General features: G+C 36.9%; 1 protein-coding gene across 2 annotated transcripts; it reads right to left on the bottom strand.

Annotated features, from left to right (window-relative positions):
* Positions 1-2,746: 2,746 nt before the first annotated feature.
* Positions 2,747-19,054, bottom strand: LOC102686924 (solute carrier family 46 member 2). 2 transcript variants are annotated; one of them, XM_006626630.3, is made up of 4 exons: positions 12,776-14,245; positions 11,062-11,145; positions 5,320-5,476; positions 2,747-4,266 (listed from the first exon to the last, which is right to left on the bottom strand). In XM_006626630.3, the coding sequence occupies exons 1-4, from the start codon at positions 13,848-13,850 to the stop codon at positions 4,212-4,214; spliced, it is 1,371 nt and encodes a 456-aa protein (XP_006626693.1). In that variant the 5' UTR covers positions 13,851-14,245; the 3' UTR covers positions 2,747-4,211. The 2 variants fall into 2 exon arrangements, with proteins under 2 accessions (XP_006626693.1, XP_015217997.2); XM_015362511.2 differs by lacking the exon at positions 12,776-14,245 and adding an exon at positions 17,941-19,054 and having other exon boundaries at positions 3,475-4,266.
* Positions 19,055-19,161: the final 107 nt, after the last annotated feature.

The following is a 19,161-nucleotide window of genomic DNA, read 5'->3' as shown; positions in this document are numbered from 1 at the left end:
TGTTAACAAATATGATTTACAGGTTTCATGTATTACTGTGTAAAAAATGTAACTTCATCTTGTATTGTAAAGTCTGGTAACTTTATTTGTCCTTAGTATTTACAATGTAATATTTGATGTAACCATTTTCACATCAAGAAAATGCATACTTTTTAAGTATAGTGTTATACTGTTGTTTTTTATCACTCCATTGCTTTTCTAAAAGTATTTTAGAGTTAGTTGTACAGTCCCATTATAGCCTGGAGCACCACCAGACATGTGTCACCCATTAAAGACAGTGTAGCCTCAGATTTTTCCATGAATATGTAAGTACTGGATGTAATTCAGGCAGCTACAAATGTTTATTTTTTTTACAGTTCATCCTATATTTAGAATTACTTTGCATTTCTAAAAATTTTGTAGCATGTTTTAAATATATTGTAATGAATTTAATGAAGTACCTGTAAAATACAATAAATGTCTTTTGTAGTAATTTATGTGAAAATAAGATATTGAAAATACTAAAGTTTTGCTTACTTAAAATTGCCATGCAAGGCAGTGACCTCTGGTGATTTCACTAAAGCATTATAAGGTTGCAGTTTGTGAGTTACAGAACAGTACAGCATTCTTGTATCTGCATCAGGTGTTCTATACGGCTGCCATCAAGTGTATTTTGGAAGCTTTCATTTAGCCATTTGATTACCTGATCAGTCAAGGGGAGATTTTAAAATCCATTTTAACAGGCTAGTCCTATGATGGAGAAGTGGATCTAAGAAATAATAGGTTTCCTTCCCAGACAAGACTGCAGAAACGCAACATGATTTGAGAAAACACCTGTGGAAAACATCTTGTGCACATATTTAGCCTTTTAACTATTTTTCATGTGTTGAAATTAGTTTTGAATTCGTGCTCAAGAAAGCAAATGTATTCACTACACTCTTACACAGTAGATAATACTGAGTTATTAAGGGCAGTTGTCAATTTTTTTGTTCAGTAGAAGACTTCAGTTCTTTTTTTATTCACACCAGCATTTGGACTTCTGAAAGGATCACCTTGGATATGCTCCTGAAGGACTGGCCTTAACTAAATTCTAAAAAGCCTATGTTTTATTTACATATTAAATAAATACAGTATAAAGCCAAACCTAATGCTATTTTTTCTTTTCTTTCACCTTTACATTGTTTGCATTGTGTATTGTTTACTATGAAATTCAGATTCTGAACACTATTGGTGTTGATTCTGCTAGTTTGAGAAATAGCTTGTAAATTGTTGTTTTGATATTTTTGATGCAATTACGTTTACCTCAATCGATTTTAAATATTGGACCAATAAAAAATGAATGTATTTAAAATCTGTGTGTTTATTATGCTCGTGTTTGTGTGGTCTTCCTACATGTGTCCCTTTTTTTTGCACATTTTGAAAACTGATCAGTATGTTTACTGATTTATTTTTAATGGGCCCTATAGTGAAACTATTTAAATTCCATTGCAAGCAACAGGGATTTCAGCACTAGATTTTCAAAATGGCAGCCAAAAGGAAACCCAATCCATGCCTAATCTGAATCTAATTTGAATTTGGTTTTACCAATTGTATGCAACATCCTATACTTTTCTACATTATACTATATCTTTCATATATGTTGAATTTTATCAAAATATTTGTGAATTTTGATCATGTCTACAAAAATGACTAGTCTGTTAACTGTATAAATTTATATAAATTAAGAGAAGCATTGATCCCAGCAATGTATTCTGATTAGGACCAGTGCTGACTAGGACCTAGTACTGTATAGCATACTCTGTTATATGCATTGATAAGCAATTAATTCATTTTTAACATGACATCAAATAAATTCACATGCTATACTCTACCAATTGGAGGACTTGAGATATTCTTCAATGGGAATAATTAGAATATCCTTTTATTTAAGTTAATGTGGAATGAGGAAATGAAAAGCTGCTACAGCCCTCATTGTCAATGTATAGTCCTTCATGGTTTCACAGGGCCATGCAGGAAATCACTGGAGAGCACAAATGTGAAATTCTGCACAGTCATGTTTAATGTGGCTGCATTTTCACCACAAGCTGTTATTCACTAAAAGTGCTTTCGCGTGTGAGGCTCTTGTGAAATTCCTATGCAATATAGGTGCAGATATTGCAGCACTGACCTGATAGAGCACAGCAAAGCTGTAGTTGTGCAAACAGGTTTTCAAGTTCGAAAGACAAGGCATAGGACACGAAGAGAAGTTCGGGAGTGAAGCCAGGCGAAATGAGTACAGTTGTTTTTAGCACGTGAGAGAATCCAAACAAGATCGTGACAGTCCGGGTCAAACACGAGGATGCACAAACAAAGCACAAGGGGGATCCAAAGACATGGTTAACAATACAGACGGTAAACAAAGCCAGGGAAGCAAAGTAAGCACTAGAAAAGGATCACCATGGCTTAGGAATGAATCACTAAGACACAGAAGGGAAGTACTGTCAACAAGGTAACGAGGTAAGTGGTAGTTTAATTACACGCTGGTGGGATAGATTGTCTGCCTGATCATGTTGTCATGGGAAATGGGCTTGGCAGATTCATATGAATCCTCACTGCTGGCTGTGGTGTTTCAAATATGTGACATAGTGCTCTGCCGAGAGCACTTCTCCTCTTAATCAAAATAAATCGCCCTTACCTTTGTGTAGATGTAAAATGGTGGTAACTCTGAAGTCTTGCTGTGCCATTACTTGTTCCTTGGCCCAGTTGATTTACATTATTAAGGTCTGACTTGTCTCATCAGCTTTATTGAAGTCTTTTTTGTTGCTGTACAACTTTCTGTAGTACTAATGGGGAAAAATGTTCATAACTAATCATAAACAGATACTGTATACTGTTTAGGGTGGTAGTGTGAGTACCACTGTTTACTTTTGTTTAGCAAGTTCTTTTTGCCTCCCACATTTTTTGCACTATTGTGTAGAACATTCAGAGCAGTGATCCTCAATCCCTATCCTTAAGGTCCCTTTTGATTTCTGTTTTTTGCTGTAGAGAGGTTTTTAGACAAATATTCTGAAATTTGTTTCAGCTCTTAAATCTCAGTGGGGATTGTAATTTGTATCACAAATGTGTACTATATAGAACATTTCAGAACTGCCCTCATTTAGGTCTTATAGCTCAAGTGTGGTCAACTGGATTAAAACAATTCTACACTATGGGAGTGTCTAGTACTGTAAATTGCAACTCCCACGGGTCTACTCATTTGGTCTTTAATTATCAAGGGTCAGTTACTTTGTGTTAGATGTCAGTTAGATGAGTTTACACTGTATCACAGTACATTGCGCAATGGTATAGTAGTTGACTTGGTTACTGTATGTGTGTATTTGGTTATTCGTCATGGTTCTCTGTACTGAACCTTCACGAATGTCAAGACCCTAATGTATTCTCCAAATTACCTTTTGACACACCTTGTCAGGCTTTTACTTTTAGAAAACAGCGATTAAGTCCAATGAAACAACCAGGCTGTACAAATCCCGGAATCCCTCCACTTTTAATTAGCTAATATAGACAAATAAAAACAGAGACATATGAGGCCTATGCACTTCTTTTTCTAAAGTCAAAAAACCTGTTTTATCTACACAAACATTTACATTACCCAACTAACCAAACTGTATGTCATTTAGACCCTGTAATGAGGTTGATCCTCTTTGAATATATCTGAATTAATTACAGTATTTAATAAAAATAGAACAGCCCATAATGTAACTAATTCAATAAATAAGAAGAAAATAGATGTATTAACAATAAAACTATTGTATTTTTAACCCTGCCAAGGTCGAGCAAGTTTCAAGTTTGAAAAGTCAAAATAATGGTATATTTTCTTTTGCTTCCTTTTACTAAGAAGACCTTCTTGTGAAGACACTACTAATTTAAAAGTTTAATACAACTTATTTAAGACATCAGTAAAATGGCAGAGAGAAATCAGAAGCGTCTGAGATCTGTTACGTATTGTTTTTTTTTTCTACAATTCTACAATTATACTGAGAACTTTCCTTAAAACTAGTGTTTCATTAATAAAGCCTGAAGAGAATTTAGGCTGTTACTATGGAGAGATACACTGAGACAGGTTATAAGAATAAGCTCAGTGAGGTAAAAATGTAAATAGTGAACATTCCAGCACGCAACCACTGAAGACAGTAATATAAAAAGGCCTAGAAGAAGTAACTCAATCTAATGAAGGGTGAGGTTTCATTCCTTCATTAACTTGGTATCCTTTCATATCCTTCCTGCCTGGTGGTTCTCCATCCTACGATGCTACAAAAAAGAAAAAAATGTCGACATGAAACAGAAGAATGATAATAACATGTCTGAAAGTTTCGATTCTGCAAATGCTTTTTTTTCCAGGATGGAATGAATTGGTTAACTTTACGTTGTGAAAATATACTCTTTGTTGTAAAACAAACATAAGAAATCAAGGTGCCGGGCTATACAAATAAATATATAATACGAAAGTGGAATGTGAGTTCTGGAAACCTTTTCACTTATTCACCCCTTGACTGTGACACTCCAAATTGAGCCCAGGTTCACCTACGTTCCTTGTGTAATCCCTCTAAAACCTGAACAGTCCAGTCAGTACAATTATTTCAGAAGAATTGAACCTGTCCACATAAGGTCCATCAGTGCATGTCACAGCAGAAGGTCTACCAGGACGACACCTGGTAGACACCTACCGACACCTGGTGGACACCTTCAGCCTTCAGACAGCAGAAACGTTGTGTTTTCTCTCTTCTCTTTTCAGCGGGGAATAAACCTATTACTTGTTCCTTTGCAGCCTACGCATGCTGACGCAGCTACCCACCTGGACTACTGTATGTGTTTAGCCTCAATCAATGGAAAAATCCCCACATCAAGATGTGCAAAGCTGATACAGACATATCCAAGATGACTCAAAGCTGTAATTGCTGCAAAAGGTGCTTCTACAAAGTATTGACTAAGAGAGGCGATTACTTCTGTAAACCAGATATTTCTGTTTTTCATTTTCCATAAATATGTACTGCTCAATAAAAATATTTGCCCCTTTAAATTGTCAATGTATTAAAAATCATTTTAATACATTAACAATTCTAATTCTGGTCATAACACAATAATATTGTTTGGGAAGGAGGGCATGAAAACTTTCTCAAGGCACTGTATTTTAGTAATGGAGCTTCAGTTTAAGGACGGTTGTAGTCTACATTCTTAATTCAAATCTCATGCCATTAGTAAAATCTGAATATAATGGTTTCTTCATTACATGAACAGTTGTTCTTGTAGAATTTATTCTGGCAGTAAGTTCTACACCCTTGTAAGAGCAGAGACCCTTCTTACCATATGGGGATAATGGCCAGGCAGGTGAGAATACTGGACAAAGTGAAGACAAATCCAGCAAACCAGTCCAGGGTAGCTTGGTAAATCTTCGTAAAAATAGGTGAGTAGGCCACACCAGCAAGGGTGAATGACAGCTGCAGCACGATCATAATTTTGCCTTTGGAAAAAAGAAGCTACATTAACAGACATTCCTAACGTATTCTCCAAATGCAAGGCTTTCAAGTCAATGATCTAACCTGAACATCTTGCTGTGGGTTTTACACTGTCACTTAGTTTTTCCACTGGCTTCATTTCGCAATGCCTTTTTTGATGGCTTCTACATTAAATGAATATATAATATATATAAAATATATTTAGCAAACGTTTTGAGTCAGGGTGCTACTTTTACAGTGCATGCTCCTAAAAATTAATTTAGAAGAATTTCAAAAACCATACTTCAAAACTGTAATGTGAGCTCAGATGTTACTGTGGTATACTAGGAGTCTCATAAACCTTTCTTGTTTTTATGCAACAAAAGATATAACGAGATATAAAATAAGAATTTGTTTATTTGAAATTCTCTATATGTCACAGTCGTAAACCCCTCCTCTTAAGGACGCTCCAGTCTTTCCTCATTATTTCTCTATCTCCTGCACCTGCCTCCAGTTCCTGCCCCCATCCTATAAAAGCCAGATGTTCCTGCCAATCTGGGCTCAGCTTTAGAAGATGGACGCCTTGAAGCCCGCCTACCCAAGAGTCCAGGAGCGACTCGACGGCATAGGCACAACAGCATCCTGACCATCTGGGTCCGGAACTGGGAGCGCCTGGCCCCGTAACCCCCTTTTATTTCCCCCGACCCTTCGCCGGATCCCGCTCCGGCTTTTAACTTAGTTCGGTTGGTCAAAATGGATCACCCGGTTTTGGACATTGGCTTTCCCAGGATATTCTAACGGACACCCTTGGTCTTGTTTGCCCTGGACACCCCCCCCGGGTACCAGCGCACCTTGGACACGCCCCCTGTTATTCTTCCAGCCCCTATCCTGGTCCTTTTTCCCTGTGTTTTCTCACTCCCTTCCGGATTGTGCTGTCTGCATAGGGTCCTGAAAGACGCTTTGTGACATTATGTAAGCGAAGCTTACAGTGTGTGCTTGACCTAGATTCAAACTGCCATACCAGGCAAACGTTGCAAACACTTCCCAGCTCAAAAATGTTTTAGTCAAACCTGCAAAAATAAAAACCATGGTACTCTTTGACACTTGCTTTGGACGTCCTTTTACTGCTTTAAAATTATAGCACATGTCATGGAACAATACTTACATGTAAAAGAAAAACTCCCTTAAAAATTTAGGTCTGTATTTTCTTTTTATTTACAAAAACATTGCTTTTAGGTGTTATAGACCAGGTCTTCTTGAATGTATAAAGTACTGTATATACAATGTTGTATATAAAATACAACCGTATTTAGTACTCTTTTTTTCTCACTGAAGGAATATGACTGAGGAAAATGGAATGAGCGATCTGTATTTAAGAAAAATAGTCAAAAGAAAAATGGAGTAGAATTTCATCTCGCTGTAGTATACTGATGGGAAATTTACACAAATATATTTAATAATGAGGTTGCCTGCTTTCTTGTGTTCTGAAGGGTCACTCAAATAAACTTCAACAGGGAGTGTGGAAAACAGCTCAACTGGGAGCCTGAGGTCAGATTAGAAGGGTTAAGACAAGGTCACAGAGATATAACATCAGTTTGCTGATACTCTATGCTCAGTCCTGACCACATTCTCCCAGCAGGGTGTGCTGCTGTGATACTGCAATGAGAGAGCACAGTGCACTGAGATGAGGATTGAATAAGGGATATACTGTACCTTTCTTTTGAATGTGAAGGCACATTCAGGAACTCAGTTACAAAAACAATTTACAGGATTCCATTGTGTAAGATTTCTCTTTACTGAATGGGACAATTGAATTTTTAAGCTCAGATTTCTATGTTTTTTAAACAACTCAACAGGTTTCACTCATATAAGCATTTAACAACTGAGTGCAGAGAACCTGTACCTACCAGATGTCTCATTGTTTCCTACTAAAAACTATTCTGGAAAACAAATATGATGTGCTTGATTAGACAAAATGGTCTTCTGTCTAAAGAAAAAGTGAATTTTATTTTCCATCCCTATTTTTTTAAAGTATAAAACAACAGAACAATGGATATGGTTTCTCTCTGTACTATCAATATTTTTAACTTGATATCTAAGCAGTTACAATTCTGTAGTCTTTGTAAAAAAAAGGTTAGATATTAAAGGACAGAGGTACTGTATAAAATAAAAACTCTTTGTGCATACCATACTCACATTTGATATGTGACTTATTCAGTTCAAAATGGCTGACTACAGGAACTAATGTTATTCTCTTCCCACCAACAATATTGTGAAATTCCAGTTATACTCATAGTATTAAGAACTTTCCTGATTCGAGCTGATCAAAATGCAGACTGAGATAATCATATAAATATCCGTAACAAACAGACTTCCCTGGTGATTTTAGTCACTAAAACACAGACAACAGTAAATGAAATGCAAAGGTTTAATGTATTAAATGGATGAAAAAAACATTAAACTGGTGTTATGGGAGATTTTGATTTGATTGATTTTGACACTGAGTTACAAATGCAATAAATAAGAACTTTGTATTGCTGCTTTGTATTTACTGCTCAAATTTTTTGTGTTTAAACAAAAAATATTACTAGTACACAAAGTATAACACTAATTATAGTGTTTATATTAATGTGCACATCATCTAAAGGTAAATTAGATGTTACTTTTTAAACTTAACATTGAGATTATACGTTTTAAAATTCTCTTCCCTTGAAAATAAAATTAATGCTTAAAAAACCTGTATCAGCGTCAGGAACTTGATTAAAAAGTGCATCAAGCAAATTTTAGGAAGGCAAACTAACCTCATTTAAAATTCAGACCATCTACAAATTAAACAGCTACCTCATTGAATTTTGTATACTTATTTCCAAATAGTAATATGGTATTATTACATTTTAAGCTTAGGTATTCCTTCCAGGAAAATTAATCATATGAAGTCTGAGGCTCTGCTTGTCTGAAGGGGCAAAGACAATATCTGGCCATTTTAAAAACCACATACAGTCTCACTGGCCTAACTCTTTCGGTTTTTGCTTTCAGGAAGCATAAAATAGAATCAGCATGCCAAAGCCAAAACTAAGGCACTCCCTGGAGGGGAAGAACACACATCCAGTTTCTCTCCTCCTGGGGACTATCCTTTTTTGCAGCTGAAAAACAGGTCAGATGCTTCAATTGCATAATTCATCTTACCGGAAAAGACTGAAGGAGAGAAAACTACGTGCAGGGAATTGTGCTCCAGCCCATGACAGAATTTTTAACATACCTGAGTTCTGGGTAGTGCAGTAAGCAAATGAACTCACTTCTTTGTACTGAATTGTAAGAAGCAGACTACAGTAATTTGAGAGAACTAAAGTATGGGAAGGAGTTGGAGACCAGCCTAAAAAAGAGGAGTGCACAAGCGGAAACACAACATTTTTACCATCCGAGCAATGAGCCAAGATGCTTTGACCTGATTAAAAGAAATGCTAAAAATTATTGATCAGTGTCTTCGAAGATATGGAATTATGGCACACAAAAGCCCACATGTTTTAAAGGGTGTTATATCACAATTCCTTATGCTGATAAATTCTCACTGTTTATTGAAAGACTAGTTAATTTTTAAATGCTAGCATTATGAGCTAAGGTTTATGGCGGCTCAGTATTAGAGTTCCATAAAATCAACAAGCTCTCGATTGTTTAAAATTCAATGTTTTCTGAAGTTTTTTTTAAAAAACAAGATAGTGGGGTGTACCATGCATTACATAGTAGCACCAAATCCAGCTGAATGTCTGTGGGAATATGTAAAAAAACAACTGCAAGGAACCATAAGGGTTATATTAAATGAGATTAACAGTACAAATGAAACCCATAAAGGAATGTGAGTACCAACCTATGGACAGATCATTCGCAGCATGCTCGACCTCATCTGTCACAGATTCAAGTCTTAAAAATATTTTCATAAGAATTGTGAAATTTAGTGCGACAGATTAAAATAAACCCAATAAAAGTATTGTTCAGAAAAAAATATGCTTTATAGATAGAAAGCTATAAAAGCTCCTCTTATGCTTAAGGTACCTGAATGCAATTTTTTTTTAATTTGTCTTCACAGTGCTTAGGTTGCATGATTATGCATTTCCTAAGCACATTATCAGTGTGTGACTCCTTGCTCTTTAGGAATCTGGCTATGTAACTAATGATTAAAAGAAATTTTAAAAAAATAATGACATGATTGTTGTGCAGGTGCAGTCTTTATATGCACCGGACTTGATGTCTGCACCTGTATGCATATCATTGAAGTGTTTTTTTTATATTTTGGAATCTGTGATTTTGTTAATGTTAATGGAAATAGCACCTGACGACAATACATTTCTTCACTGATTTTAAATAGCGATTGTTCTAAGACTTGCTCTGTTTGAACAGGTGTTACTGCCTGTACTCACTCTTAATGAAATCAGTGTAGTTCAGATTGTTGCTTTTCTTATGGTATTCAAGAAAGAGGAGCCTGTAAGGGGAATCATTTACAGAAATTTAACGCATTGTGTTTATTTAAACCATATAATACTACTTTTCTATGAAGTTCCAGTAACACTTGATTTGAATGCTCCTGCATAATGGATCTTTTTTAGTACAGCGCTCGGTATGATGTGATGTAAATACAAACACATTATGTTATTTGTGCATCCCCCCATAAAGCATTGTGTATCTCATTATGACATCTTGTTTAGCAGTTATGTAGAAATTATGAAGCCTTTATGCAGCAGCATTCAAATAAAATGTTACTGAAGTTCCTGACTCATGATAATAATAATACTGCCTGTCTTTCACAATTTTGGATTTTTTTTCCAAGTTTGCCAATGGATGACATCAAAGGGAAAGCCCCAGTACTAAAAGAGCCATTATCCTGGAAGAGCAGGAATGATAGAATAGAACAGAACTACAGTCTTTCCCAGGCACAGCTCAACAATGACCCACATTTATTACTGACACTTCTCCAGATATAGCTGACTAGGAAGTAAAAGACATCAACTTCATTAACCCTTGGAATTTCAAACCATTTTACAGTCTAACATGGTTTAATCACAAAACAAGGAAACAAACAAACCAAGAAATCACTTTCCATAAAGAAAGAAATATTTAATAAAACTGATGAAGAGCATAAAGGCAAATGCTACATTTTTTTAAATGTTCTGCCTATGGAACCCAGTCAAACTACATTACGTGCATCATACAACTAATTTTATGTGGGTTTCATATAAATACAGTATGTGTTATTTTCTAAAGCTTTTAGAATATTGACAATTAAACAATTTCAAAGGTCTAGAAAGAATGGTTTGAATTAGTATCAAATTTTGATTTTTGTGCTTAGTTCTTCCCCAGTGCTTTAATATGGCATGCAAACAACAGATGCAGTAATCTATTAAGCTTCCTCACTGTAATGCTGTTTGTCAATACAGTCTGAAGGTATTATGCATAAGGGTTAAATCATCATTCATGCACTAACAAAAACCTTTTTAGTTATAACTTCTTATGACAATTTCAGATTTAGGGTCTGTATCTCAAGCCTTCTGTCGTTAGTATCTGACTACTGTATATCCACTTTCCATGTGGTGCCCAAATCCTAGTGAAGGAGTCTTACCATATGAGGATCCTGGGACTTGCTTTGACAGCAATGAGCGGATGGTGGGCATTGGAATCAAAGCAAACAGATTCAAAGCACGAGCTGTAACAAATAAAAAGAACACAGACTGTAAATGCTAGAAGAGTTCCCTTGCCATGCTGTAGAATGCATTGAACCAAATACTTCGTTCAATGAACCTTTCTTTCTGATCATTCCAAAGAATTCACCTGTGCGCCCTCACAATTTTAAAACATTGTTCACCAAATGTTTCTTTGAAATACATATTAAACATATTTATAAACAGTAAGAAATCCTAAGTCAACTTAAAAATAATCGATTACTGTCTAAATAGAATAAATCACCAAACCTACAATGTAATCTGTTTAATTTCAGAGCTAACGGGAGATTGGCTAGCAAAAAACACAGAAAATAAAGAGCAGAAACATGCTGTTTATATTAGAATCACTGGCCAATCAGTAGCAGCTGCAGAGAAATAAACTGGAAGACGTGTTAAAGTGCATTGCAAATAGAAGAAAAACGTGAAAAAAAAGATAAATGAAAGCCAGGCAGGGAAAAATGCAAGTGCATTCAGTTAATGGCACCAACGTGGCACAGTGCTTTGCATTGCTGTTTCACAGTGCTGGGGGTTTAATTCTGGACCTGGGGTGCTATCTGTGTGGAGTTTGCATGTTTTGCTCATGTTTGCTAAGGTTTTGGTTGGGAGCTCTAGTTTCCTCCCACAGTCATGCTGGAAGGTTAATGCTAATGCTAAGCACTGTGTTGCCATGCTGCTCAGAGCTAGTAAAATAAAGCAAACATTAACAGATGTTAAAGCATAACGAATGGTTCTGAGTACTGAAATGAGACACAAAGCTATACTGTATCTACATAATTTCCTAGTTGTCTTTTAGGATTCTACTTAAAAGATGCTTTTTTTTGAAAGTCTAGACATTGGGAGAATTTTAATAGCAGATTTTCAAAAACTCAGAAACCACAGAAAAGCAAACATCAATTCAAACACATTTTGTCATAAGAGCTGAAGACCACTAATTATGCAACACTGAACAGAATACATGCCTTTTCCCATACCTTTTCCCATTTTTAAACAAATACAACGGAGTCTGAAAAAATAAGAAAGTTCTCATCTGAAGCTGGGAAGGATTACAACAGATAAAGCCAATTTCACCCAGCCATTTAAAATCGCAACCATTACTGACTTTCACTAAATATATCTCTTGCACACACCTCTTCTTGCATTTTTGTTAAATTTGTTCTATACTTGGACCATGCTTCAATCAACAAAAAAATAAAACAAATAATTATATCATATTCATATTCAGGACTGTGCTCCTTACAATTAATTAAACAAAAATGTTCAAACTAAATGAACAACAGAACACCCTAAGACAGAAGAAAAGAAACTCATTTGTGTCCTTTAAAAAATATATATCTTCTTTGCTATGGATTTGCAGATCTGCTTGAAGATTGTTTGGACCAAATTCTCATAATCAGCCTGCTGTTTTGTCTTTTTATGTTCCACATTGCACCTGCTGTATTTCCCATTACTACAATCAGTAAAACAGAGATCTGATACATGGTTATGGGAGCTTGCGCATCCCTGAGCATAAATCACATTTTTTATCTCCTTAATGTGATTTATCCTCTTCCCGACAGAATCACACTACAGAGAAGTACATACTGTACATCGGGTTAACACATTAAATGATCTTACCTACATAGAACAGGAATGTTTTTGTCACAAATGCCATGACCAGTATACCAGCGGCAAAAGACACCATCCCTATGATTATAATCGTGGTATCGCTTAAGCACCTCGAGAAAAGCAGGACTCCCAGAAAACTGGTGATGAAAACAGCAGAGTAGGCAGCATTCCCATAACCAACCTGTGTGGCATCCCAGTTTAAGGGCTCCTTGAGGACAAAGGAGTTCAAAATATCTGTGATGCCCCAGGAGCACATATCGTACAATATTCCGGCAGTAAACAGAAGTCCAATGTTAATCTTATCAAAAGAGTTTTGGTTCACCACTTCAGTGACTTCTGTCTCACAACTGCTTTCTTCACCATGTCTGCTAGGAAGGCTGTGATTGATGGAAGTTTGCTCAGCAGTCAAAGGTGACTGTCTCCTCTCAACAGATGGGACTTTTAAAACAAAAAAACTGTAGATGAAGCTAAATAAGTAAAGGGAAACACTCAGCTCAAACAACAAAGCCCCCTTCTTTTGTGCAAAGGCCAAATTTTGGAAGAGGTGGCCAGAGGCCATGCTGCCAAAAAGCCCAGAAATTCCATAAGCCATTTCAATTCTTCCAAAGTAGACAGACCTTTTTGCTTCAGTGGACTGTGCTGCTGCAAGAGCCATGAGTCCACCCCAGTATGCAGAAAAGCCTCCACACAAGTTATAAACAACAGCTGCCCCAAACATCACTTCGATGGGCAGCTCAAGCAGGACAATGAGGAGAGAGAGAGCTCTGGAGATCACATATCCCAGCAAAGACACGCAGATGGGAATCTTTTGGCTCCATTTATCACCAAGCCCAGACAGAAAAAGAGCTGGGAGAAAAGGTGTAAATCCCGTTATAATGTTGTAGATCATGTAGAAATTGGTTACTGCCCTTTGCTGATCGTCATCGGGGTTTTTATAATGTGCGGCAAACAGAGAGGTACTGCTGTTCGACACGTTGTAATGTTCTTTCACTACCATCAGTAAACCGGTGTCGAAGAACGAACTGGCAACCTGAGCAGCGATAATAACGGGCTCAAGGAATTCACGGATAATGGACCACTGCATTTTTTTTTACTTTAATTTACGAACTGTGAAAGGGGTTTTAAAATTCAATACCACAAACGCAGACTATTTTGAAGAATGCAAGCATGCTTTCACAGAAAACGTTACACAAAAAATGCCACAGGCTGCAGCATGCAAAAAATGTACTGTAACCACATTATTTCTCTGTGCCGATATAAAAGTATACTTCACAAAAACAACGTTTGCCGCTTTAAGAAAGGAACTTTTTCCCCTAAGGACTAGTAATCAAGAATGATCAGGAGGTCGTTTTTTAAACTATTACTGTACGTTCTCCGTTGTTATTCGGTGCTCCTTTTTCTTCAGAGTAGAGAATCACAAATTCCAAAGTTTAACAGTTCAGAATCCAGGAAACATGAATACAACTTTAAAACTCAGCAAAAAAAAAAAAAACAGGAAATACGAAGGCAGTTTTAAAAGAAACCAGATGTTTTTGTATTCCATCTTTTTTTTTATCATTACTCATACTGTACCTCTTACCTGCTAATAATGTCTTTGGTACTGTGCTGTACTTAAATCTATTGCAAGGGTTAGTTCAATTTTTAACTTCTTTGAAGTTTCAGAAAAAAAAAGTAATAATACTTGAAATCTAAAACGCATGGCCTATGGATTTATGGTCTTATAATCTGTATTTAATTTAAGTGTATACATGTGTTATACACTTGTGTTTTACTTATGGCTGTGTTAAATAGCTACATTAGTTTACCCTTCTGTCTTTGGACTTAATAAACCTTCCTGTCACCAGCCATTCATATCTCCAAACTACCTTCTCTCTGGCCACATTCTGTTACCTCCTCGAAAACCATCTATTCACACTGTACCTGTGCAGTACATCCCGAGATCTTTTTCTCTGCCTTCCACCTGTACAGTAAACTGCAAGGCGGGACCCTGGTAGGGAAATGCTAGGATATTTTATTAGAAAACTATAATATCAGGAGTTTCAAGTGTACATTACTATGAACCTTCACCTTATTATTCACATTTCATCTGCCACTGGTTTTTGCTTCACGTCCTGGGCTGTATTAGGTCTATGTTATATCCTACACTTTCATCAAACCATTCTACTTAGCATTACAGAACATCACCAGTGAATGGCAGTGAATGATACAGTATGGCTTGTGGTTACCTTAAGGATTTGTTGGATGAGTATAGTCCAACACTTAATCTGAGTTGATTCAGGTCCTCTTACCCTACCCCAGGGAGAATAACTGGGAGATTTTCCCCAGCTCCGTAAGAAAATCTACATTTACAGACATTTTTTAAATGTTCTTAAAAACCAGTCATTGTACTACAGCTTTTAATGCATAGCTTTATTTTGCTATTGGTTTTATTTGGTCAGTTTACAATGTTTGTTGTTATACTTCTGCTATGTTTTTTATGTGTACAGCATACTACTGCTATTGCTACCACAATTAAGGCCACCTGTCTGTGTGATTGGGGGGGGGGGGGGAGGGCAACCAATTATTGGCACCACGATGGTGGTCACATCTTACTTCAGAAAGGAAGAATCAAAGGAAAGCAGGAACATAGGTAAAGTACGACTGGGTCCTAGAACAAGAAACTATTACGAAACACCACATGCAAATAACCTAGCCTCAGTTCTACATCAATATTAAGCACATATATAACTCTTGTTTACAATTTAAATATAGTGCAGATCTGGTTTGTTGATTGAGAGTTATTGATCTCTGCAATAAGAAAACATTACACTCAATTGATCAAAAAGAGACCAGGTGTTCATTGTTTGGTCAATTTGTAAAATTAATTAGGAAACTGAAGGTGGCCTGTGTGTGACAGACGTTGCCTTGAGAACGAGAATACTGTTCAGCAATCAACTGACTAGTTCAGAGAAACCAGGAAACTCGTTCTGTTTCCTGGGACAGACCCCTACTTCAGCCCAAACCATCAGCACAATTGTTTTCAGACACTGTAGCAATGGCAGCCACATGAGAAGCTCCAGGAAGAAATAATCCATACTGTCTGTTTTCTTGAAAATGACCTTAGAGATTACATATCATTTATGGGCACCCATGCTGACAGCTGGAGAACATTTAAGCTAGCAGCAGAATTTTTTTTTTAATTTACTAGACAATGTCATTTTGCCCTTAATAAACCTGATGGAGGACCATGTGTAGAGACATTAAGGTGATAATTATGCTATTTCATTGTTCATGCCAACCATTGGGGTGGAGGCAGTGTCATAACAGAGAGGAATCTCCTTAAAGACAAATACATCTTTGGTGCAGATTGGGGCAACCTCATTGCTCAGCCATCCTTTGATGAAGTCCCTAAGAAAACTGGTTGTCAGATTCCTGAAAACTAAAAGACTCAATTTTACATCATTGAAAACATTTCAGATACTCATTTTGTAATGGTTTTGATAGTGTCTCACATTTTGTGCTGAAAACCTAATTCCATGCTTTGTATGTTGGTCACACGTTATGTGATTTTGTTGGATATCTATGTTTTAAATCTTATATTAAGTCCATTAGACCTTGGCTTTGTATTTTGTGTATCAGTTTAATAATAAAAAAGTATACTGATAGTGATAGTTTTTTGTTCCATGCAATGACTACTCAATACACCAACTACTGTATACTGTTTACAGAATCTCCCATTGTAAAAACATTTTCTTCTAGATGATGTACACTGTATATCTGTATATTATAATATCATAGAAATACAAAGTAAATATATTATGACCCCTTAGATTGACCCATTATTCTTGGAACTCATTTGGTAGAAGGAAGGCAAAATAATGTCTTTAGCAGACAATATTGTTGTGCTTTGTTAGCATTAACTTTGTTAACATCACATGTGCACAATAGCAGTCAGAAAAATAAGCAGCCTGAAATTGATTCTATAATTAAAGATGAGGAATAAAGACACCGGCCAAATTCAATCAGTCTCTTCTCTCTGCAGTCAGTCTCCAATCCATTGTCTCCAATCCTTTTGCACCCCTGTTCCACACCATCTTCACCTTTCTAGTAACCACTTGGTCACTCCTCACTCTGCATCGGGGTCCTACAGCCAGGAGGTTGACCATCAGTCAAGTCAAGCCAAATTTACTAAAAGACTCAACAAACCTTTTCGATACGCATGTTATTCCCAGTGAACATGAAATAATTACAAATGAGAACATTTCGTGGCCATTTGGAAATGTTCTCATTCGATAGGATTTTAAAGAATCCAGAGTATCAGCTTCAACCACATGCCTGGGCAGTTTGTTTTCCATACTCCCACAAACCTTTGTTTAAAATGTACCAACTGATTTCAATTTTAAAAAAGTACTCTCCATGGGTGTGTCCACTTGTGCCCTGTGGTTTGTGTTTCATTGTTGATTATTACAAGCTTTACTCCTTTCAAGATTTACACATTGTGAATTAGGTCTTATCAGAGTCTTTTCTGTTTAAGACTAAAAACAGTCAGTTCTTTAATTCTGTTAGCGTAGGACATTTCTTTAAGCCCCAGAATGCATCTTGTTGCTCTTCTCTTATAAAAATTCCAGATTTAGTGATAAGATTGATCAATCTTCAAACTCACTGTGGACCATTTTATATGTATATTTTTTCCTATGGTACCTGTATGCTACTCTTTGCATAATGATTGCAGTTCTCACATGGTTATCTCACTTCACTCTATCTTGTCTACATCAATACAAGCCAATCCATGCCATTTGCTGTCTATTTTGTATAGATCTTGGCGTTTTACTCTGTACATAGCAATCATAATACAACTGAATCAAACTAAAGGGTCGGTAAAGTTGTGCAAATGTCCGCAACACAGGTTTATAATACAGTAACAAGAACAGATTAACTCAATTCTGGAAAACAAAAAAATAAAAACAACTTTTCTTTCAGGTGTATGGGGATGTACGGTAAGAGACAAAGGCAGGGAGGTCAAAAAGAGCTGTGACAAAGGGGAAGTGGGAGTTGAAAAAGGTAGTGTAAAAGAGGCAAAATTAATAATTAATACGTGGAGACAGAGGATAGAGGGCCCGGGGAGAAAGAGAAAGGATTTTTTTTATTTTTCATATAATTTTGTATAATATAGTAAAACAGTAAAGAAATCTTACCTATATAGAACAGATACGTCTTCCTCACAAAGGACATGACGTAAATTCCACTGGCAAATGACAACATCCCGATGATGATCATGGTGGTGTCCCTTAAACACCTGGAGAAAACCCAGACTCCCAGAAAGCTGGTGATGAAGATGACAAAGCCGGCGGCATTCCCATACCCCACCTCTTTCGCACCCCAATCCAAAGGCGCCTTCATTACAAACGAGATCAAAATTTCCATTGCACTGCCAACCGACACATCGTACAGGAGGGCACTGACAAACAGCAGCACAATGTTAGTCTTGCCATAGGCACATAGACTGCACAGGCCTGTACTTTCCAATGGTCCACTCTGCTCTTCTTCGCTCTTGTTCCTGTCTGCAAGAGAGCCGAGTTGTGCGGTAACTTTTAGAACGAATGCAATGTATATGATGCAAAGCAAATAGAGGAACACACTTGCTCCCACCAGAACTGCTTGTGAAAAAGACAGGATGTGTCCTGAGCACAAGCTGCCTACGAATCCTGCTATTCCATAAACCAGCTCGATTCTGATCAGTTGGAGGGATCGCCGTTCTTCGCTTGAGCGTGAGGATGCAAGTGCCATGACGCCAGCCCAGTAAGATGAAAAACCACCGCACAGTCCGTATAGCACTGCTCCCCCAAACATCACCTCAATGGGTAACTCAACCAGGACAACGAGGAGCAGGAGGGCTCTGGAGAGAAAATAACCCACTAAAGGCACGCCAATGGGTATCTTCCTACACCTCTTGTCTCCAAGCCTTGCCAGGAACAAAGCTGGTAGGAAAGGAACAAAGCTCGATATCATGCTGTAGATCATGTAAAAATTAGATATTGCTTTTTGCAAATCGTCCCCGGGGTTTGTGGAGTTTATTGACGTTTTTCGGTTATAGCTTTCCTTCACCACAATTTGCAAGCCAGTGTCATACAATGCACTTCCAAACTGAGCTGCGAGCACAACAGGTTCAATGTATGTCCTAAACAATGCCGCACATTCCATTTTTAACCAGTCAGCCTTGCAGAAGTTCAGTTCAGCTGGCAAAAAATGTTTGAAATTAGAAATGTCTACTTATAAATTAGAAAAAGATAAAACTGTTAAAGAACAGTACACTCACTGTAAGCAGTCAACCAAGAACCGGACTGAGCCAGAAACAGGTTCTTTCAGTGCAGCTGCGAGCTACTTTTTTTGGTAGTGACCTATTTTAAAACTACTTT

This window comes from Lepisosteus oculatus, chromosome 3 (genome assembly GCF_040954835.1).
Source record: "Lepisosteus oculatus isolate fLepOcu1 chromosome 3, fLepOcu1.hap2, whole genome shotgun sequence".
Lineage (NCBI taxonomy): Eukaryota > Metazoa > Chordata > Actinopteri > Semionotiformes > Lepisosteidae > Lepisosteus > Lepisosteus oculatus.
The sequence above is the reverse complement of the archived record's forward strand: the minus strand, read 5'-3'. Positions and strand labels throughout refer to the sequence as shown.